We start from the raw sequence: 20,124 nt of genomic DNA, 5'->3' as shown, positions 1-20,124 counted from the left end.
AAAAAGAAAAAAGAAAAAAAACAAAACAATGAACAGAAACACAGTTTTTAATCGATCGAGGTACCTTTCGTTCGTTGTTTGCTTACATTCGCGTTCGCTTTAATTGTCATTTCAGACACGGACGCAAACTAAAATCACAACCGTTTCTAACATATATGTATACCGTCCTTAGTCTTTTTAAATAATTTCTAATAAATAAATCTTGGGACGATCGAAGTTGAAAAGTCCAGCCGGAACATCGGTCGACTGCATATCCATCGACTAGAAAATTGTACGATGCACGGACGGGAGACAACTATTTTACGATCTCTCTGTCCGAGCGACGTTATGCTCGGTAATGGACAGCATTACCGTGTCCAGGAGGGCACATCGAAGAAAATTTAATTACTAATATCGCGCACGCTTTTACCAAGGAGCGTGTGAGATCATGCTTGATCGCGTGACTATCGTTAAATACTATTTTCTAAAGATCACCTAGCTACCTATTCGACTCGGTTGTGGTAGTTTGCAAATCGCATTGTGAACCGGCATCGATAACCATCCCGCCATCGCGATCCCAATAGAATCAGCCATCGTGGCAATTCCCAACGAGATTTTCCGATCCGCTCTTGGAATCTGTTGAAAAGAGAAACGGTTACGAAAGATTTCGAACGTAGGTACACGAGTTAGTCTGTGTTCCGTAGAGTCTCCATTACTAAATTTCTCAAATGACAAATACTTTTATCCCCCACCCTGAGCTAAAGAAAATACTACGTGATATCCGTGCAGGTCGATCTGTTGCCGACTCTTCGATTCTGACATATCGATAATTATAAATTTCGTACATTTAGTTATCTATTCTATAATAGAGGCTCTTCGGTTCTGTCACATTACCTCGGTCGACATCCGATAAAACGTGTTGACGTACGCCCCACCGCCAAGGAGTCCTTCCCACAAGACAAAGACGAATACTAGCCAAATAGTTGGCATATAATAGTACAGGGTCTCGAATAACAGAACGATCACGTTAACGAACTGTAACAAAGACGACCTCGTTATACCATAGACAGGATCTCGGGTACCGAGATCGAACGCGAACCCGAAAACGCGATCGCGATCGTAACACCATGCATTCGCATCGTCTTTGATATCGACTACACATCGTTACCTGCAACACGGCCATGATCCAAATTTTGTTAATCGTGACGAGATTTACGGACGATCTTGAGACGAATACTCCTATCTGATAATCCACTTGAAGCCAACGGTACTGTTCGGCGTGCGTCAACCAAATACCATCGAATTCGATTAGCTCGTACTGAAAATTAGTTTTACACGCACCGATGACAAATATGTACACGTATCAAGTGCCAGATCGAAGCTCGACAATGTACAATGAACGTGCAGCTTAATAGAGGAAACGATTTACGTGTCGGACAATCGTCCGGCGAAATATTCTTAGATGGGTTTGCATCGAAATGGCTAGACACGTAACATTTCAGTGAAAAATTTGTCAAAGAATAATTGGATGGACCGTGATGAAACGAAACGAAACGAAACGAAACGAAACGAATCGAAACCTTTGATTGTCGCGAAATAAACTAACAAGCATTAATCGATCGATGTTTAAATGCGAACGAGTGAAAGAATAGGTATTACCAATCCTTGGTTAATGAAATACTCGAAGAGATAGACGAGTCCAAGTGGAATCATATACTTCAGCAAGCCCGGTACCAGATTAATCTTTTCTTTGAAGCTCTTTCTTGGAACCTCGATGATTTGCTCCTGACTGTCGATACCGTTCTTAGTGATCGGTATACTGGACTGCGGTGGATGGACCAGAACCAACCAAAAAACGATCCCTTGTATGGCCGGTACGATTAACATAAGTAATAATGTGTCTTCGTTGCTCAACCACGTGGCGAGGGCGGCATAGGACAACGCGCCAATTATTCCGGCACCTCCTGTACCGGAAGACCATGTCGCGATTACCTGTCTGCGAATCAATCGATAGGATTTCATTGTCGTGCGAAACAAAAATAATTTTCAACAAGTTTCGGGGGAAATTAAACGTACGCGTAATTGCAAAAAGTAAAATTCCAATACGAACAAAATTGTTAATCGTCTTATCATGAACGATTCTATTGACAAAGATCGCTTCTACGCATAATTTTCGATAAACTTTTACAACCGCAAGATTAATTATTAATTAAGAGACGATATAAGAATGGGAGAATAGAAGAAACAAAGAAAAAGTAAAATGCGATTGACAAGAAGAGTTTTTTTTCTTTTTTTTTTGTTTATCTTCGATTCTAACCTCCAGTTTCAGAACAGTTTGTTATGTTTCTCGATATATTTAAATACGAAAAGGGCAATCTTATCGCTACTTTTCTACCAACAAATGTCCAAGTGTCAACACGCCGCGATATTATGCGCATCCGATAATACTTGATACACATATGCATCCGCCCGCATCTATAATGCAATATAACGTACGTTGCATTTCTTTATAATTCTCTTTATTTTTGAGCGTTTAGTTTACCTACTATTCTTTACCTTCTCCTTTTGTACTTTTCCAGTAATGGAACGTGCGTATGTATCTAGACGGCGCGCGCGACCTCTAATCGTAACATCAGACATACATACGTTAGTCGACTGGTTATTATCAGCTGGTAAGTCAAAATAAATACGTTTATTAATCCCGAATATTACGAGTAAAACGCTCGAAAAAAAAGAAACTAAAAAAGAAATAGAAATCCGAAAAGAAAGATTATCGATAATGATAGCTTACTTGGGATACTGATGACTATAACTCAGCAGGGTAACTTCTCCCAGACCGGAAGAGAGTGACGTTAGAACAACGCCCAGAATGGCGAGCCATTCGGTAGTGCTTAACGACACCACAAGGAATCCTGCAGCGGAAAATAACACACAGGTAGCCAGTCGAGCACTGTAATTAACGATTCGATTAATCGATTAGCGTTTCATAGGTGGGATAATAGCGGCGCGGCGTGTCCACGGAGGGACACAACTCCGGCGAATCGCCGGGTAAAACGCCATATAATACACAGATAGTATAGAAACTCATACGTAAAAACGGTCTGCCACGCTCCTCCAACTAATTCTGTCGAAATGCTACGCGTACTCGCGTGACAGATAATACAAAGTTCGCGTCGTTCGTATTGTATTTTCTGTGCTGATCGGCACCGCTATTATCTATGTATACATATACGCTTTTACCAACCATCGTCGAAAAAGAGTCCTGTTCGTTTCTTGCTTTGGTATTTCGAATTACAAGGCCACGTGCAAAGAAAATTATCGAAATTTCGATACCGAACGTTAAAATTCAATCATTCAGACTGGTGGTGTTGGTTCGAAATGTCGTTTTTATAAGAATTATGTGCTAAGGACTACTGCCGAGCAGCCTGCAATATACTCTCATTGTACTCGCTCGTTTTGGTAAATATTTACGCGTATGCCACGATCAATGAAATAATATAGAAAAAGCAAATAATATAATGTTACTCACTGTACGTAAAACGGTAAGAAGGGTGTTACGATCTTGACGACTAGCGATGGCAGAATGTCCGCCAGTAGTATGGTGCCCGTAGAGAGCGTGTTGCAGGACCGAATTCCGGTGGTGTTCGCCGTGGCATTCGTCAGCGGTCCGTTTGAATCCTTGATAGAAGGACACGCGAAATCAAGAGAGAACAAGCTGTTAAAACGAGCGATCGACGATCAGTATAGATAGATGTATCGTCGTGTAAGCCGGAGAATCACCACCGATTAATTATTATTATTATTACGTTCCTGTAATTCGGTTCCTGTAAGTCGGAAGTGTTATCAGCACCACCGTATCTCTTTTCACGGACGTTACCACCTTGAACGTGCAGAGTATTAATTTCCGTTGCTGTTAGCCGGTTACGTAACTGATTCGCGTTGCGCTCGGTTGCGGCAGAGGGGGGACAAAAGACCTCGAAGGAAGAGAAAGAGGTGTAGCAGGCGTCGATCCTATCGTACAATGGGAATTCGCGCGCATAGATTTACCGATGACATAACAAAAATTCCTACACGTCCGATCTACTTCAAAGCTGTAATTGAGTTTAATCGCTCGCTCCGTTTGAATCACGAACAAAGATCGCGAGACTGGGCACGCGTCGTTAAACGGATAATTTTCATTCTCGAGACAATAGAAAATGCTTTAAAGATTCGATCAAACGTGCATAATCTAGCCAAGATAAACCTACCATCGAATTTCCGGTTTCGTTTTTAATTTACTTTTACAGAACGGTACACTACACGTCCCGATTGCTTGCTATATGTATACAAAATATCAGATGCCATTACTCGATTATTTTAAAAATACAATTAATTAAAGAATTACACACGTTCGTCGCGAAGATACCAAACCTACGATTAATCGCAATAATATTGTATAGGTAATAGGATAGAATAGCCCTGTGGGTCAACAAGATGGTTGCAAAGCTCCTTATTTGCAAAGCTCTAGAGCAAAGTTGGGCGACAGCAACAAGAGCAACGATTCTGACTACGATGATAGTTGATAGTTGATACGCGCCCTTTACCACCGGTTTAATCATTCGTTCCGTAAAACGAGTAGGTGATTGATCGCACCATGCAAATCGACGACACGTCGATAAACGTGAGCGTCAACGTTCGTCACGCTTCGGCAACTTTGCTGATTCGGATCGGAAGCTCACTCGTGTGACAAGAGAATTTCCGTTAATTAACGATGCCAAAATACGATCGACTAACTAATCGCGCAATTTATCTCGTAATTAGATACGCTTTGTACGAAAGAGAACCGTTCCGAAAACTGCTCCAACTTGTACTCACCACCGTTTTACCAAACTTGCTTTCAAGGATATCGTGCGCGGCGCTAAGCATCACCACGTATCCATAATTATTGCAGAGACCAAGTATCCAAAAGGCGGCCAGATTTCGCCATCGCGATCGGACGGACATCGATTCTTCGTCGAACGTAACGTTGTTGGCACAACGTTCAGGGACGGACAAGGACTTGCACTTTGTCATGTTTTTTTCTTCTATCTCTGTTTGCCTGGTTGTTTCGGAACGCGTCTATTTCCTTATCTCCAGCTACCGATCGCTTTTCAAACGGCTTCGCGTGTTTCCCTGGATCCTGTTGTTGTTCCTACCCTCCTCTTTTCCGAACGGCCCTAAACACACACGACTAAAACGCGCGCACGCACGTCTCCTTTTTAATCGGATCGTTGGAACAGAGACGAACGACAGCTCGGTGTTACGAACGTTGAGAAAACTTGCGAGAGGAATCGCGTCTCCGATAGCTTACGATGTTTTATCGTTCGAACGTTTTGCGGTTCAAGCATCAGACTTTTTCAGCTCCTTTCCAATCAAGTATTCTCTAAACACGATAAAAGTGTTCTTCTTAATCAAAATCAAGTCCCGCGTGGTTTGATCGAAAAGGTCAAGGAATGGGAAATTCTTCACAGGCGTTCACAGAAATTCGTCGTTTCAAGGTTTCTGGAAGAGAAAATTCGTTGAAAAATGTGTGATCGGTTCACAGCCGCGAGCTGTGCAAACAACGGCGGATAACGCCTTCCTCCGCCTGAACGACGATACATGTGTCCTATCGAGTTCTCTCTTTTATCGAAAACCTCTGTCGCGTCTCGTTCAACACCGGAGGGGGAACAACGCCAACGATACAGTCGGCTTACAAGCTTCCAGAAATTTCTTTCTCGCTGTTTCCTAGCTGTGCGATCGACTAGATTCAACTTGACCAAAGTAAACTCTTTTTTCGTCGCATCGACTTCCCTGCGTGGCTCGCAGGTTCGGTTTTTGTTCGGAAATCGGTCCGCGTTACGGCAGCTGCTGACTTTGGCCAAGTGACGAAAACTGTTGAAACAGGAAAGGAAAATTCGTGATGGAAAGTCCGATTCTCTGGTTAATCGGTAGATACGGCATAGAACCGATGGTAAAAAACACAAACAATTGTCATTTCGTTAAACAGTTCCGCCACGTGCACCATCGGCAGCTGAATTTTCCATTTTACACCCGAGTCGCTTTCTATGTTGACTTTGACGTCGACTCGTCAATTGTACGCGTCAACCGCGATTGTTGAACAACAGCTGCCGATGCAAACGCGCATTTCTTTCGGAAACACTTACCTACGATGTCGTCGAGCGAACAGATCCCGTTTAATCTTCGACGAAAGAATAGATATCGTTAACGTTATCAAAGTCACAGATCACAGCAACAGTAACGAAAACGAGTAACCGTGTCGCAATTCGAAAGTAACAATGAGCGATACCAACCCTAAAGTGTCTTAAAGAGAAATAAATCGGTAACGGGAACGTTATTCACGATGATAGTAATTCGTAGAGAAAAAAATTTGATGCACCGACGAATCGTAAAACTGAATAGAAACAAAGTCACTTTGATTGTCAATGCGCGTGCACTTTATCTATTTTTTTATTTTCGTTTCCTCGTTTTGTCTTTGTCTTCGTCTTGACAACTCTATTTTTCTTTTTCTATAGTGTACGCGTGCTGTTTGCTATCGTCGGTATCCCAGAATATGTAAAGAGAAAATCGATCGACCGACTCGCAGCTGCGATCTTAGGCACGTGGTAACCGCGGCGAGTTTCAGATTCGAAATAAATAAGCTCCAGGCAAAATCAGCCAGTTATAGAGGAGCGTCGCGAACGCGAACGCGACCACGACCGATTCGCTTCGGTTCGACTCGCCGCGAACTCGGCAGTCGCCTAGTCGGTCAGCTTTAAGTACACATATGTACATATACCTATTCTGCTCGTTCGCTCCGACATAAAAACCTTTCTTCCTCCACCCTCCACCCTCCACCCTCCACCCCTTACCAGACATTATAATTTGTGCTCGCACCAATTGTACAAAACCCGCGTTTAGACTTGTCGTTTTCGTAATTTCGAATAATAGCGAGGGTTTGCTACCACTTTAATAACGAATAGTCGACAAATTATGAAAAAAAAATTCTATACAGATTTGTAGAACGTCTTTTCGGAGAAAATGTTGCGCGTACTTGAAAACGGAAGTCGGCGACAGAGCAACACCAGGTTTCTCGTCGATTATGGTGTTGATTTCAAGAATGCCTCCACACAACCTAGCCTTGGACTAAAATTCGTTCCAGAACAGATCTCGTGTCTGCTCGTCAGCATATCGGATTGCTCAAGAGTGCAGGAAATGCGTCGAGACGACACCGGTAATCTCTCTTAATTCTGTTTCGCGGCAAGGTGGTCAATTACCGTACCGAACACGTGCAATGCATATTTACCTACGCGCAGAGCTTTTCGCGACGAACAAAGATCGAATATCGTGGCCACGGTAGACAATTTTGTCCTATCGCGACAGAGTACATAATTATTAATGATTGTGAGTCACGTTCAACTACGTAAGACCAAACACGCCGACCTGCCACTAAAGCCTTAACAGCTATCGTTACAATTTATCAGCGACATAGGTACGCGCATGCAAACATATGTATACGTAACTAGATTTCTGACCTAACGACAACAACGATAGTCACGGCAAACGACACTGATCACTGGCCATTCATCGTCAAACCTAACCCGCCAGCGAATGGAAGAAAGAAACTACCATCGAGGTTCTCCGACCATTACGGAAGGTCATTGCAATTAAGTTTCCTACAGTTCGTCTTTATTGGTCGGAACAATGTCAAACGATATTAATTCAGAACAGCATGCTTCCTAGAGAAAACAGTGTCATGGTTGTCGAGAGACCTTCCTTGCATCGCGCATAACAATATTTCGTACATTTATTGGAACTTTGGTTTCGAAAAACCCGAAACGATTTCTTCCTCTCTTGCTGTTGTAATAACAAACTTGTTAGAAAAACAATATTCTCTCTAATAACAAACGATGGAAGACTGCTGTTGATAGACGGATCAAGAAAATCGATCGATTCGAACATGGTTTTAGAAATTAATCTTTGTCTTAGCTCCAAGTGTATAAAAAAAGTGAACCGTTTATCCGACATGATCGGATGGTATATTTACGTAAAGTTATTCCTTTTTATTCGAGTAGAATTACGAAGCTGCTGAATAATTCGTCGGGAAGAGTGTGAAAAATAAAATACGTAGAACAAGATCTATGTATGTACACGACGAGTACCTACTTCCATTATACATACATGTAAAAAAATGTTCAAACAGTTGCGTGCCGTCTCCTTCCAAGTTCGCTAGAAAGGGAAACATTTTACGTGCATCGATCTAATTCAAGTTAGGATAATAGATCTCAGGTTCTGAGACGGGATTAAGAACGGCGACGGAGATGATTAACGCGATAAGGGAAACCGATAAAAAAAGCGGTTTCTTCTAGTGGAATTATTTACATATCTGTCGTTGTAGTTGTCAAGTTATCGCGTGCGCTAAATACCAAAGGTCTTCATAACTTGATGATAAAGTTGGAAAACACGCGTCGGCGGGATGCGTTGTTGTTAAATGTAACGTCGTGAAAAACGTCAGTTCAGCCTAGTCTGAAATGACTCGTTACGAAAATATTATTTCTGCAATCTATCTTAAACACACACAATCTAGATATAATACATGTATCTGAGTGTTATTAAACCGAGAAACGTTTCGTCGAGTGTACGCATACAACGTGTATCGTACCTATACAAGATTTGTTAGTACAAGCGGGATATCCCACATCACAATTTCCTATAAAAAAAAACAAGCCTTGAATTGACGCGCGACCAATGAAATCATTACCTTCGATCAATTATAGAGATAGAGAGTTCGAAATGGAAAATACATTCTTTAACACAAAACAAACATTTAGTATACCTAAATCGCATAACAAGCCCACATACGCAATTCTGAATATTTGTAAATTCTATTTGCCAGCAGTTGGATCGTATAAATGTGGCAAGAGGTACGATTTATTAAACAATCGAGGCATTGATCGCTTTGAATCCGACGAAGAAACTACTATATGTATACCTATACTAAACTACGCGAGGAAGATCGCAGCCATCAGCTCATATTATTTGCTATGTAATTCATTATTAAATAATTATGTTATACGGTAACAAGCGATAAAATTAATAAATTAATAAATTACTAAATAATATGACCCAGGTCTCACCACGTGGAGGTTGCTGCGAATGGAGACCCATCCTAGCCTCACCCCAACCACCCTCCTCTGATGAGGAATCCTAACACCTTTGGATACTTTCTCCTAAGAGAAAAGAAGCTAGAGTTTTCAGAACAGCTGCCTGATAAACAGACCAAAAAATTAACAAAATATCGATACACGTGAGATGATTCACCACATGTTTTCTAGGAACGGAACTAGAATATGCAACTGCACGTACGAACCCTGACTGTTATGAGAATACCAATGTGTTGTATTTCGATAGTGCCTAATAAGACATTGATGAACCAAGTAGAAATGTGCAATTGCAGGTATGAATCCTGCCTAGTATACATATACGATACTAGTATGTACCTTAATATTAATTGTTCTTACTTAAATATACGCGTATGTTACGTTAGTACCTAATAAGGAGGCGCCGCAGAATATGCTTGTTTATTTTATAATCTATACGCAATAAAACTTACATATACATATGTATTATTCCAACGCAATCTGTAGAAATAATTTTCTTCTTCGTGTCTGTTAATCCCACGATGTTTTCTTGAAATGTACACTCATCTAGAACAAATATACATATACATATACATATATCTCATATAAAAGAAATAAATATGATAAGATATTATCTTCATGGTGTCTTTGTTAATCCCACGATGTTTTCCTGAAACAAAAACTCAAACGATAATTATGTAACTTGTATGAGATAGTTACTCGCCTAAGAACGATCAAGTTCGAATCTCGTATCTTGTAGTAACTTTTACCTAAAATCTATATTTTAGGAACAAATATTTTAATCAGCAATTATTAATCGGTGGCTCAGAGCATTACGTACACGGACCAAGTATACGAGCCTGTGGTGAAATGTTTCTTTCAGTATAGCTTCTAGCCATTTTCTTCTATGAAATTCAATCGAATCATTAGTTTATTAAATGTGTATGTGTTTGTTCCGAAAACAGCATGTGTATCATTTAATTAATGAACAACATATTGATCCTTTACAATTTTCCAATTTTTATTCCCCTAACCTATATATGACACAAGCAAATTGCATTTGTTATTGTTGTTTAATTAACCATGGGGAAAACATCAAAAGATAAACGAGATATATATTATCGTCGAGCAAAAGAAGAAGGTTGGAGGGCAAGGAGTGCATTTAAATTGCTTCAAATAGACAATGAATGTCGTATCATGGATGGTATGTACATAGAAACAACAACTTATAGTAACAAGTGTAATTACAATGTTTTGTTCATTTTGCAATAGGGGTAAATAAAGCAGTAGATCTATGCGCAGCACCTGGTAGCTGGAGTCAGGTTTTGTCACGCAGGTTAAAGTATATATTCTTAATTTGTAAATTTCTACTAAATATCGTACACGATAGATCCATGGAACATTTTAATTTGTCCACATTTGCAGTGAAAACTATAAAAATATTTCAAAGAGTGAAAACGCAAAACCTCCAAAAATAATTGCCGTTGATTTGCAAGCTATGGCACCGTTAGAAGGAGTTATACAAATTCAAGGGGATATTACCAACACTAATACAGCGGAGCAAATTATTGCTCATTTCAACAACGAACAGGCTGATTTGGTAGTTTGCGACGGTGCACCCGATGGTAAGGATAAATTATTATACATTGTCTCGATCGACAATGTTAATGCATCGGTTGTTTTTAGTAACAGGGCTCCACGATATGGATATTTACATTCAATCGCAACTGTTATTAGCTGCTTTAAATATCACCACTCACATACTAAGGAAAGGTGGCACGTTTGTGGCGAAAATATTTAGAGCAAAAGACGTTTCGCTGTTATATTCTCAATTAAAGATATTTTTCCCTTACGTTTATTGTACAAAGCCTAGTAGTTCGCGAAATTCAAGTATAGAAGCGTTTGTGGTGTGTAAAGATTACTCGCCGCCTGAAGGGTACAAACCTCATATGTTGAATCCTCTCTTAACGCACAAATCATGCGATTTTAGCGATCTTACAGGAATTAATAGAGTTGTTGTTCCCTTTGTTGTCTGCGGTGATCTTGATCAGCCTGATTCTGACACTTGTTATCCTCTCGACGTAAGTAATTATTTTCATCTAAAATTTTTTTCGAACAAAATCAAATTCTATGCTATAAATTTTTACAGTACGACGGAAAGGAGTATAAATACCAAGCACCGGTGCAAATACCAATCGCACCACCATACGAGGAGGCATTGTCTTTGCTAGGAAACAGAGACACAGATTTCAGAAAATCAGATGTTAGCGTGGTAATAGACAACCTAAACTCAATGTCTATCTCCGATTTTAAGAAGCAAGCAAAAGGAAAGCGTAAAGGAACGGATGACGGAAAATTAATGAATACAAATGATAAGGAAAGTAACGGCGAGGACTTGTCGGAAGTTGCTGAATCAGTACTCACGGTGTTACCCAATAACAAAGACCATAATAATGTGTAAAACTTAACGTATTGTAATGTTTAAATACAGATAAGCGTTACTAAAAAATAAACATTCTATACGAAAACCAATTTCTTTTTTTACCCCTCGTATTAAATCTCCGAAAATGTTTCACTACTACCCATTGCCATCGTTAGTCTTTCGTGCGAATTTTGAATTTGGCCGCGTTTCAAAATAATATTTCTTTGATTGTTATCGATACAGCTACATACTCTTCGTACCTCACGACGCATCGACTAAAATGAAATGGTAAACATTGAATCGTCAGTTGCGACGACCTCGTCGAAATATGTCGTCTGCCAAGGTAAGTATTTACCAAATAACTTTCTACGTCCAGTTTTATGAATTTTAGTAAAAATTTTGTGGTAAAAATTTTACAGAGAAACCGAACTTGTTGCGTCTGCGACAAGTTGTTTTGCTGCGCTCAGTGTTGCGAACGCCACGAGAAGAAGAAACATTCGAACCGGCAATTGAGCTGTCCGCTTTGCACGTCCCAGAAACTTCCGTTGCGACTGCTCGAGGATAAATTGTTACTTTGTCACGTAGCGATTGCTCATCTTCCTCTCTATTGTTGTTTGTGCGGTGAAATTTTCAAGCAGAGCGAGGATTTGGAATCATTCGGTAACTATGCGACACGCACGCGAATACCATTTATAACCATTTTTAAATGTTATTTTCTACCGATAAAGGCACGTGCAAGTGGTGGAAGTCTCGGCATCGTCATTCGTTGTTCGTCGACAAAAAGCCCGGACTGGGAACACCGCCTGCAATATTCGAAGGAATAGAATCGTCTATAACTAACTTGGATTCATTGACTTCGCCTCCGGAGCTCTATAGAAACACGAGTACGCCCATGGTCGTCGGTCAAAAGAGCAATTTCGACTTGAAAACTCCAAACGTTCCGAACTTTTCTCTCAAGACACCGAAGGCCAATTCCGTGTCGTTGGACATACAAACTCGTAACGATTTTGGAGATAATTCAGAGAGCAACTACGTAAGCTTCGCTACATTCGCGACTCCCGAGGAGAGACCGTTTCGTTCGAGTCACGGGAACAAGGACAGTCTTCGTAAAAACAACTCCAGAAAGCTGGACACCATGGAGGAGCAGGAAATAATTAATTCAACCGATCGTCGCGTCGACAACAATGACGTTCAGGACATGGAATTGACCGGTATCGAAGGTGAGATGTTACCTGACTCCCAGAGTTTAGAAATATGTGTTCAAACGGAGAAACGCTCGGATTCGTTGAAAAAAGTCCGATTTTCCGACGAGTATGAGACTCTACCAGGACCTAGCACCAGGACCAGCAGCACTTTTAATGCTACGGAGGACGAGGAATACTTCGAAGTATGCAATACGTTGTCGGAAATGAACGAATCCCTGGAGAATTCGCGGATTAAGATTTACGAAGAGAACGTGAAAAATACGGAAAAAGAAAATTGCAGCCCCCAATCATCGTCCGATTCTACCCGTGTCGTGATGATGGTGGTCATGGAGAACAACTCTACCTTTTCGACTTCTGACTTGATAGATTCCGGTTTAAGAAAGTTAGATCGTATCGCTTCCAAAGCCAATATCTCGACTAAGAGCCACAGTTCTTCTGGTTGTAGCAGCTCGATAACGACCGTGGATAGTAATTACACTGTATCGAGTCCTCACTGCTACTCGACCCCAAATCAAGGGAACAATTCTGCCCAGAGAGATTCAAACTTATCTTCAAACGTTAGCGAGAGTAGCGGCTCCAGTAGACTTTTCTCAATGGTCGCCAGTGTAGTGAGAACCGTCATGAAGAATCTGTCTGGTACGTGCCTGGTACATGATCGTAATAGTACTGTCAAGTCGAAGATTAATGGGAGTAATTTTATTTTTTATTGACTTTCGTTTTATTCTCTCATGTAGGATCTTTTTTAAAAGTTTAGTCGGTAAAATCTTTCGCCTGTAGTTGAACTCCTTGTAAGGAAAAATACATATTTTCGTTTTTCGTACTTGATCTATAGGAACAAGAACTACCAGAAACGTCGAGAGGGAACAAGTTTCTCAAAGAGAAGTAATTATTACGAGACCCTCGACCCCCGAAACATTGAACCCGATGTTGAACTTGGTATCATCTCAACTACGAAGACCAGGAAAACGACCAAGAGATACTTTAGAGAGTGCACCCTCGCCGCAGAGGCAAATGGAATTTGTTGTTCCTCAAGCCGAGTTCGGAAGTCCGGCTGCAAAGCGACACCACGGATGGTACAGAATCAAGGCACGAGAACCGATTATGAGGATGCGAAACAGTCGATTTACATCTCCGAGGGGTGTGTCTTCCGAGACTCAAATCTTTCATCAGGGTTCGTTGTCTGTCGGTGACACCGTTCTCCCTCTTCCCTCTAGGGCACATCAATCTACGCAAACCGAATGATATTATTAATATTATGTATAGTATAGGTCCTCCGGTTGTTCGCTTCGTATCTTTAAAAAACAAATCAAAGGAACTCGACTTGTACAATGAATTTATATTTTTATAGTAATTTTATCGATATCAATGTTTGTATATCAATGCTATATTTAAACAAATTTGATCAGTTTATACATAAAGTTTATTCCGTTCTTATGATACTTGCATGTTTATTGAAATCATTTTAGTATACTTTATTTCTTTTACATCGTTTAATTATTATTATTATAGATCGTTATTTGTATAATTAAGATATTCTTAGGTGAATCGAAAATTGCTTGTCCCTGTTGTTAATAATAAAATAACGAAATAAAAGAAAAGTATTTCATGTTATTAATTTATTTAAAATATTCCTTCTACAGGGTTACTATTTAGGTGTCGGGTCAATCGGATTTTACAACACGTGTATATCCTAACCTTTACTTGCCTTTACTACTGATTAAGGTTATGTTATTCGGTGTTGTAATATTTCAAATAAATTGATACTATATTTCTTTATAAAAAAAAAAGCTAAATGGTGCATTATATCTGCGTATGTTTCTTTACTCTTTAAAACCATATAATTGTCTAAATCCATAAAATTACTTTTTAATCAGCAAGGATTTTTCGAATAAAATTGTTTATCGAATTTTGTCGTGTTGAAACATGTCTTCGTGGAAGAAAGCAGCAAAAGCAACTCAAAAAACTCATCGGGAAAGACATCAACCGGAATCGCGTAAACATTTGGGTTTTCTGGAAAAGAAGAAAGACTATATCTCTAGAGCTAGGGATTATCAAGAGAAGCAACAAACGTTGAAGCTTTTGCGTAAACGTGCTCTGAATAAAAATCCAGATGAATTTTATTTTCATATGATCAATTCGAAAATTGAGAATGGCGTGCACAGGGAAAAGAGCAAAGACGATACTTGTACACCAAGTCAGATACAATTAATGGAAACTCAAGATGTTCGATACGTTGCTCACAAAAGAAACATAGAGGCAAAGAAAATAGACAAGCTCCAAAGTCAATTGCATATGATAGATGCTGCCAACGAAACTGAAAATACACACATATTTTTCCTGGATAATACAGAACAAGTCAGAAACTTTGACATTGCCAAGAAACTGAATACTCATCCAGCATTAATATCTAGACGTACAAATAGACCAAAGTTGAGCAAATTAAAGAACATGAAATTACCAGAAGTAAACGAGGCTATTTTAAGTAAAATTGAACAGAGGAAACGCATGACTTATAAAGAATTGCAGAAAAGGATCGACAGAGAGCATCAGTTGACCATTGTACAACAAAAATTAGAAATACAAAGAGCATTGAAAGATAAGAAAATCACCAAACCCAAATTAGTGTCCAAGGGTAGCAAGGATTCTGCTCCTGTTTACAAATGGAAATTTGAGAGGAAGCGATGATTCATTATTTATTGTGTATAAATTGTTTTTTTAATAAATGTTTTTAATTGTTCGAAGGAAAAAATTGTTGCATTTATTCTTTAATCGCTACTTTGTACGTATTATAGCGAAAATTTAATCTCGATCAGGAAAATATTTTGCATATCAAGTATACTATTTTTTAAAGACCATAAGTGGTCAATCAATATCTACGATTGTTGTAGATTCGCTTTCTGGTACCGTCAATACTTCCACATCTCGAGTCATACCTTCAGTTTTAGCTTTAGTTGTCATTGTTGTCGTGATCGTAGTTATCATCGTAATCTGACTGCTAGATAATGCCGACGTCATTTTGGTTTCCAGTGTTGTAGACGTCCCAAAAGATATTTCAGTTCCATTCGTTGTTTGTTCTGTTGCTATGCTAACGCAATCATAATTCATTTGCCAGTGTCGTTTTTTAGAGAAAACGTCCAATCGAAGGCAAACCGTAACGGACCTCGTAAAATTTCAAATTAGTTTAGTTGGAGGGAAAAATTAAGACGATTCGACTAGCGACTAAGATCGTTAATCACGAATACAAGAAAATTTAATTAGAGATTATATTATATGTATCGTACCTGGAAAACTGATTAAGCTCCAAAACGTTAACACACGCGGATGAAAAAAAACATCCTGGTACATTAACGCAGAACTTGAACGGTTTATAATCTGTAAAAAAAATGATTAAAAATTAATGACTTACTAACGGAAATGTTCAAGAAAGCCGCGATAATAATTACCCGTGACGCTTCTGATTTGTATACTGTTGGAATTCAACATCACGATGAAATTTAATCCATTCCTTTGATAAGCAACATTCACGCAAACTGTGTAAAATGGTATCAAGTTGAATAAATTTATAACCAGGGCAATTTAAGCGATCAATACAATAAAAGATTAACTTAAAGAACAAAGAATATTAATTAAGGAACAACCAGAGATAAAAATGTTGCAGCTTTAAAAACTTACGATTTTTTTCAGCTTTAGTATGTAAGATAATCACAGTCTGACAGCAGAAACACGAATAAATCATTGGACACGTACAATATTTCTGAAAGGTTGATATCGTTCGATAGGTCAGGAACTCTTTCGACATGGGAAAACCTAATAATATCGTATAAATATATTTCTTTATCGAACAAAATTAAAAATCAATGTTAAACGAAAGAAAAAATAAGGAAAACAAACTGTTTTTTGTGATAGCGCCGGACCATTGAAAGAATAAATGTAACCAAAACGAAATTAGGAAATTGCATATTCTAGAATTCATGCTTAGAATCTTAAAATGTACTTTTCTGTTAGATACACTGGTTGCGTGTCCGATGATTGCAGCGAACAGCATCGACGATTGGTGTTCCTCTAAACAATACTGTCATATTTGTTCTCGGATCGGTGGTTACTCAACAGGATATAAAATTACCGAGGTATACTGAAAAAGTAACTTTCTAATGTATTTGTTTATTCGTCTCTTCTTTTCTAAAAGAAGGTATAATACATTTTTAAAAACATACAATAATCAAAATTATTATAATACAGTGATAGTAATCAATGCATGATTGTATTAGTAAATCGGCCACGCTTATAGTCATTAATAGAATCTCTGGTTCCCTTAAAAATCAAGTAAATCGTCGTCGTCGTCGTCGTCGTCGTCGTCCTCGTAATCATAATTGTCTTCATCTTCATCTTCATCATCGTCAAGATCACCTGGCAAGAATTCTATTTGGCCTAATCCGCCTCCGTCCTCCGGTTTTACCAGAGCTAAGCCATTAGAACCGAATCTGATGCAGTCCAGTCCGACCTGAAAATATACGTAGATATTATGTATTGAAAAAACGGGTAAAATGAAGCACTTGTCTCCATAACACGTAAGATTTGAACAATTTACCTTAAACATGGTAGTCTCTCTGAACTTCCCCTCCATATTTATGCATAGATGAATGTTTCTACCTTGGAAATATATGTTGTAAAACCTGACACAGGCTTTAACGATTGGTATTCGTGGTACTGGCACGCACACAGGTCGCGGATTTTTCCCTAAATCATGAAATACTCATCAAATAGATTTCATTACTGGATTGCTCTCTAATATTTATAGGTTTCTCGATTTTATAAATACGTCTAAAACATACGTAGACATTGTATCGGTAAACCTACCGGACACAGTTCTGGTGTATAGCACTCTATCGTTCATCGAAATTTTCGCTGTGAAACTGAACTCATCCGGTTCGTAGGTGACGTTCACGCAAGCCTTTTGTTTCCAGGTATCGTATAAAATTTTTGAGCAACAGCTACAAAGACCACCGCCGCATTGGCACGGACCTTGTCTCGTCGCAATCACCTGGTTAGTTGTGTTCGATGTGGAATTGGTCGCTTCTTTTAATATCTTCTGCAATTCTATCAAATTTTTTGAATGGACGTTTTTCGATCTCGATGGCGATGACGATTTATTTATCGAAGGCTTTGATATCTCTTCCGGACGACTGACCTCCCTCTGATTGGTCCTTTGAAATGTGTCTTGAATAAAAAGAAAACCGATAAAAAGCAACCAGACGGTATTCATTGTTCGAGCTTAGCCAGTTAGGACTTGGTTGTTGCGAGAGGACATCTTCGTCAGAGTGCTCCTTGCTAGACGATCAAAACTCGACTGGTCGGTTAACGGACATCTTACTCTGACCTCGTTTTAGTGGAGAAATTGAGGTTCTCGGTGAGAACTGCTTATCCGCGTTTCGTTTTCTAGACAATTCTCGTGGCATTTCGATTAAAGAGAAGAAACGACAGGTACTGATTGAAAGTAAATTAATCGATTGCTACCGGTGCGGCGGTAATGCCATTTATTTCTTCAGGTAACATTGTATAGTTTCATAGATGGAAAACAATAAATATGCATAATTGTATAAATGAAAATTTAATAATCTTGTATTCGATCGTAGCTCGAAAATAACGATCACAATTTGAGTTGTCCAATAAGCGCCTCCTCTTCGGGACTCAGTGTCGAAGTATAGTTTACGTAAATCTCAAGATCTTGTTGTTCAAAGTCCACTTCATCGTACTCTTCTGGTTCGCTTGGTTCTGGTTTCGTTTGTAGAGCAGCAACATCGGTATCGTTTCCAGGTCTCGACCACGAGATGCCATCGCTTCCCAGTTGTACACAGTTGAAGTGCAAAATTAAGATCGGCGAACCGACGATTCGCGTCTCGAAGTCGATGCAAGTGTGTAAATTTCTCCCGACGGTGTACATGTCGAAGAAGCGGACGCAGAAGCTGATGAAAGGCACGTAGGGTATCGGGGCACACAGCGGAGGCGGGTTTTTAACTGTAACGTTAACAGAGGATACGAAAAACGGTCGTCCACAATGAGTATAAGCTGTAAGAACCAACGCGAGTTCTTCGAAACGTTAGAGTTTCAAGTTACGTTTCATAAATAAAAAGCAAGCTTGTTAATGTACACGTTCTTCTCGATAGTCAAACGAATAAAATACATTTCGTAAAACTTTACGTTTGCCAAAGTACATCATCTTCATTTGTTCATTTTCGTTTACTATTATTATACACTTATATCGTTAAATATTGTTTACGCACATTTAACAACGTGAAAACAATAGATGATCATCTAGTTTTCGGGATTTCTAAAATTAGGTGTTAATAGTGTGATCGAGTACTTACTGGAAAAAGAATTGGTGTAGATTTCTCTCTCGTTCAAGATCAATGTCATTTTAATAGCGAATTCTAAGGGATCGTAAGTGAATTTTGTACATCCGCGACGATTAAAGTTGATCGCCGTTATATTAACGCCGGTACAGCAGGTACAGGTGAGGTTTTCGCAGTTGCATGGCAAACCTCTGAATGCAATCTTGACAGTCAAAGGATCTCTGCTAGAATCCTCTAATTCTGCTTTCAGTCCAACTCCGGTTTTCGGATCGTAATAGGAGGCATTGTATCGACGGATGTCTGCGCGCGTTTAGAGACAAATAACTTGGACGTTATGCCGGTAATCGATTAAACTTTCTTGTGTTATAAATATTACTCGTTACCTATATGATGCTTCCTACGATCAAACGTAGCGCTAGAAATGTTTTCTACCGCGAAAAACAGCACGAAAACGATCAACAACTTGGCCAACATAATTCGTCCGATGAAGGAGAACGTCTGCCGTCGATCGGCTCTGCTCGAGTACTGAATTCCGGTTAAAGCGTTAAACTTCCACAGTACCTCGATGCTTCTGTGCTCATTAATTATGCATGAATGGTCGAGGGAAAGTAAGATCGAAAGAATCGAAGGCAGGATACCTGCTTAACCACGACCGCCATTGCATACTTGTACGATATTTCTTTTAAGCCTAACCAATTTTCAAGATTGTTAAACGTTTATTTATGCGGTAATAGAATAAATCATTAAATTATTTAAAAATTTGCAGTTTGAAGTTTCAACGAACGAGATATGTAAATTGTACCGAATGTTGTGAAATATTGTTACGATTACAATAAAAACTATGAGAAAAACGTTTGGGAATGCGAATCATGTATTAGCTCGATATACATAATTTTGTTTCGTAATTTTTCTACAGCTCTTGTTTTTTGTAATCAAGTTTTCCGATTTCAGGATAAAAATGATTTGTGAGGATAAAAACACGCGCACGTGCACAACCTCTGTGGAAATACTCATTTATTTGATTTGTTTAA

The 20,124-nt window shown here is 39.2% G+C and overlaps 7 protein-coding genes across 9 annotated transcripts; 3 read left to right on the top strand and 4 right to left on the bottom strand.

The window, feature by feature from the left end:
* Positions 1 to 29: 29 nt before the first annotated feature.
* Cln3 (CLN3 lysosomal/endosomal transmembrane protein, battenin) lies at positions 30 to 6,646 on the bottom strand. Of its 3 annotated transcripts, XM_076763273.1 has the most exons (9): positions 6,291 to 6,645; positions 6,144 to 6,178; positions 4,834 to 5,871; positions 3,509 to 3,657; positions 2,771 to 2,929; positions 1,639 to 1,975; positions 1,148 to 1,297; positions 874 to 1,014; positions 30 to 615 (listed from the first exon to the last, which is right to left on the bottom strand). In XM_076763273.1, exons 3-9 carry the CDS (start codon positions 5,029 to 5,031, stop codon positions 475 to 477), a joined length of 1,275 nt encoding a protein of 424 aa, XP_076619388.1. In that variant the 5' UTR covers positions 5,032 to 5,871; positions 6,144 to 6,178; positions 6,291 to 6,645; the 3' UTR covers positions 30 to 474. The 3 variants fall into 3 exon arrangements, with proteins under 3 accessions (XP_076619388.1, XP_076619390.1, XP_076619387.1); XM_076763275.1 differs by having other exon boundaries at positions 4,837 to 5,871; positions 6,144 to 6,646; XM_076763272.1 differs by having other exon boundaries at positions 6,144 to 6,645.
* A 3,200-nt stretch (positions 6,647 to 9,846) lies between these two features.
* Trm7-32 (tRNA methyltransferase 7-32) lies at positions 9,847 to 11,644 on the top strand. The gene is made up of 5 exons (XM_076763731.1): positions 9,847 to 10,320; positions 10,389 to 10,458; positions 10,542 to 10,741; positions 10,803 to 11,197; positions 11,266 to 11,644. Exons 1-5 carry the CDS (start codon positions 10,200 to 10,202, stop codon positions 11,575 to 11,577), a joined length of 1,098 nt encoding a protein of 365 aa, XP_076619846.1. The 5' UTR covers positions 9,847 to 10,199; the 3' UTR covers positions 11,578 to 11,644.
* Positions 11,645 to 11,716: 72 nt separating this feature from the next.
* LOC143341109 (uncharacterized) lies at positions 11,717 to 14,105 on the top strand. Its single transcript, XM_076763729.1, has 4 exons — positions 11,717 to 11,881; positions 11,958 to 12,198; positions 12,267 to 13,379; positions 13,576 to 14,105. The coding sequence occupies exons 1-4, from the start codon at positions 11,867 to 11,869 to the stop codon at positions 13,983 to 13,985; spliced, it is 1,779 nt and encodes a 592-aa protein (XP_076619844.1). The 5' UTR covers positions 11,717 to 11,866; the 3' UTR covers positions 13,986 to 14,105.
* A 323-nt stretch (positions 14,106 to 14,428) lies between these two features.
* On the top strand, positions 14,429 to 15,492 carry LOC143341111 (putative U3 small nucleolar RNA-associated protein 11). Its single transcript, XM_076763732.1, has one exon. The coding sequence runs from the start codon at positions 14,667 to 14,669 to the stop codon at positions 15,426 to 15,428; it is 762 nt and encodes a 253-aa protein (XP_076619847.1). The 5' UTR covers positions 14,429 to 14,666; the 3' UTR covers positions 15,429 to 15,492.
* LOC143341112 (uncharacterized) lies at positions 15,485 to 16,435 on the bottom strand. Its single transcript, XM_076763733.1, has 4 exons — positions 16,416 to 16,435; positions 16,187 to 16,273; positions 16,025 to 16,115; positions 15,485 to 15,828 (listed from the first exon to the last, which is right to left on the bottom strand). The coding sequence occupies exons 2-4, from the start codon at positions 16,224 to 16,226 to the stop codon at positions 15,606 to 15,608; spliced, it is 354 nt and encodes a 117-aa protein (XP_076619848.1). The 5' UTR covers positions 16,227 to 16,273; positions 16,416 to 16,435; the 3' UTR covers positions 15,485 to 15,605.
* A 620-nt stretch (positions 16,436 to 17,055) lies between these two features.
* On the bottom strand, positions 17,056 to 18,006 carry LOC143341383 (uncharacterized). The gene is made up of 3 exons (XM_076764271.1): positions 17,601 to 18,006; positions 17,332 to 17,480; positions 17,056 to 17,244 (listed from the first exon to the last, which is right to left on the bottom strand). The coding sequence occupies exons 1-3, from the start codon at positions 18,004 to 18,006 to the stop codon at positions 17,056 to 17,058; spliced, it is 744 nt and encodes a 247-aa protein (XP_076620386.1).
* Positions 18,007 to 18,088: 82 nt separating this feature from the next.
* LOC143341184 (uncharacterized) lies at positions 18,089 to 19,664 on the bottom strand. The gene is made up of 3 exons (XM_076763910.1): positions 19,477 to 19,664; positions 19,109 to 19,393; positions 18,089 to 18,758 (listed from the first exon to the last, which is right to left on the bottom strand). The coding sequence occupies exons 1-3, from the start codon at positions 19,565 to 19,567 to the stop codon at positions 18,391 to 18,393; spliced, it is 744 nt and encodes a 247-aa protein (XP_076620025.1). The 5' UTR covers positions 19,568 to 19,664; the 3' UTR covers positions 18,089 to 18,390.
* Positions 19,665 to 20,124: the final 460 nt, after the last annotated feature.

This window comes from Colletes latitarsis, chromosome 4, assembly GCF_051014445.1.
Source record: "Colletes latitarsis isolate SP2378_abdomen chromosome 4, iyColLati1, whole genome shotgun sequence".
Taxonomy (NCBI): domain Eukaryota; kingdom Metazoa; phylum Arthropoda; class Insecta; order Hymenoptera; family Colletidae; genus Colletes; species Colletes latitarsis.
This window is presented reverse-complemented; position numbering and strand designations above follow the sequence as displayed.

What these genes read in the sequence shown, in the direction of transcription:
- Cln3 (XM_076763272.1), bottom strand. Translation starts at nt 5,031, where the DNA reads ATGACAAAGTGCAAGTCCTTGTCCGTCCCTGAACGTTGTGCCAACAAC. An exon ending in GGATCATGGCCGTGTTGCAG is followed by an intron (nt 1,015 to 1,147) that starts GTAACGATGTGT and finishes TCTTTGTTACAG; the next exon opens with TTCGTTAACGTGATCGTTCT. An exon ending in TTTATCGGATGTCGACCGAG is followed by an intron (nt 616 to 873) that starts GTAATGTGACAG and finishes TCTTTTCAACAG; the next exon opens with ATTCCAAGAGCGGATCGGAA.
- Trm7-32 (XM_076763731.1), top strand. Translation starts at nt 10,200, where the DNA reads ATGGGGAAAACATCAAAAGATAAACGAGATATATATTATCGTCGAGCA. An exon ending in TTGCGACGGTGCACCCGATG is followed by an intron (nt 10,742 to 10,802) that starts GTAAGGATAAAT and finishes GGTTGTTTTTAG; the next exon opens with TAACAGGGCTCCACGATATG. An exon ending in ACACTTGTTATCCTCTCGAC is followed by an intron (nt 11,198 to 11,265) that starts GTAAGTAATTAT and finishes AAATTTTTACAG; the next exon opens with TACGACGGAAAGGAGTATAA.
- LOC143341109 (XM_076763729.1), top strand. An exon ending in CGAGGATTTGGAATCATTCG is followed by an intron (nt 12,199 to 12,266) that starts GTAACTATGCGA and finishes CTACCGATAAAG; the next exon opens with GCACGTGCAAGTGGTGGAAG. An exon ending in CGTCATGAAGAATCTGTCTG is followed by an intron (nt 13,380 to 13,575) that starts GTACGTGCCTGG and finishes CTTGATCTATAG; the next exon opens with GAACAAGAACTACCAGAAAC.
- LOC143341111 (XM_076763732.1), top strand. Translation starts at nt 14,667, where the DNA reads ATGTCTTCGTGGAAGAAAGCAGCAAAAGCAACTCAAAAAACTCATCGG.
- LOC143341112 (XM_076763733.1), bottom strand. Translation starts at nt 16,226, where the DNA reads ATGTTGAATTCCAACAGTATACAAATCAGAAGCGTCACGG. An exon ending in ACAAATCAGAAGCGTCACGG is followed by an intron (nt 16,116 to 16,186) that starts GTAATTATTATC and finishes TTTTTTTTACAG; the next exon opens with ATTATAAACCGTTCAAGTTC. An exon ending in GAGCTTAATCAGTTTTCCAG is followed by an intron (nt 15,829 to 16,024) that starts GTACGATACATA and finishes TGATTGCGTTAG; the next exon opens with CATAGCAACAGAACAAACAA.
- LOC143341383 (XM_076764271.1), bottom strand. Translation starts at nt 18,006, where the DNA reads ATGAATACCGTCTGGTTGCTTTTTATCGGTTTTCTTTTTATTCAAGAC. An exon ending in ATACACCAGAACTGTGTCCG is followed by an intron (nt 17,481 to 17,600) that starts GTAGGTTTACCG and finishes TTCATGATTTAG; the next exon opens with GGAAAAATCCGCGACCTGTG. An exon ending in GAGAGACTACCATGTTTAAG is followed by an intron (nt 17,245 to 17,331) that starts GTAAATTGTTCA and finishes GTATATTTTCAG; the next exon opens with GTCGGACTGGACTGCATCAG.
- LOC143341184 (XM_076763910.1), bottom strand. Translation starts at nt 19,567, where the DNA reads ATGTTGGCCAAGTTGTTGATCGTTTTCGTGCTGTTTTTCGCGGTAGAA. An exon ending in TCGTAGGAAGCATCATATAG is followed by an intron (nt 19,394 to 19,476) that starts GTAACGAGTAAT and finishes AAACGCGCGCAG; the next exon opens with ACATCCGTCGATACAATGCC. An exon ending in CTACACCAATTCTTTTTCCA is followed by an intron (nt 18,759 to 19,108) that starts GTAAGTACTCGA and finishes TTAACGTTACAG; the next exon opens with TTAAAAACCCGCCTCCGCTG.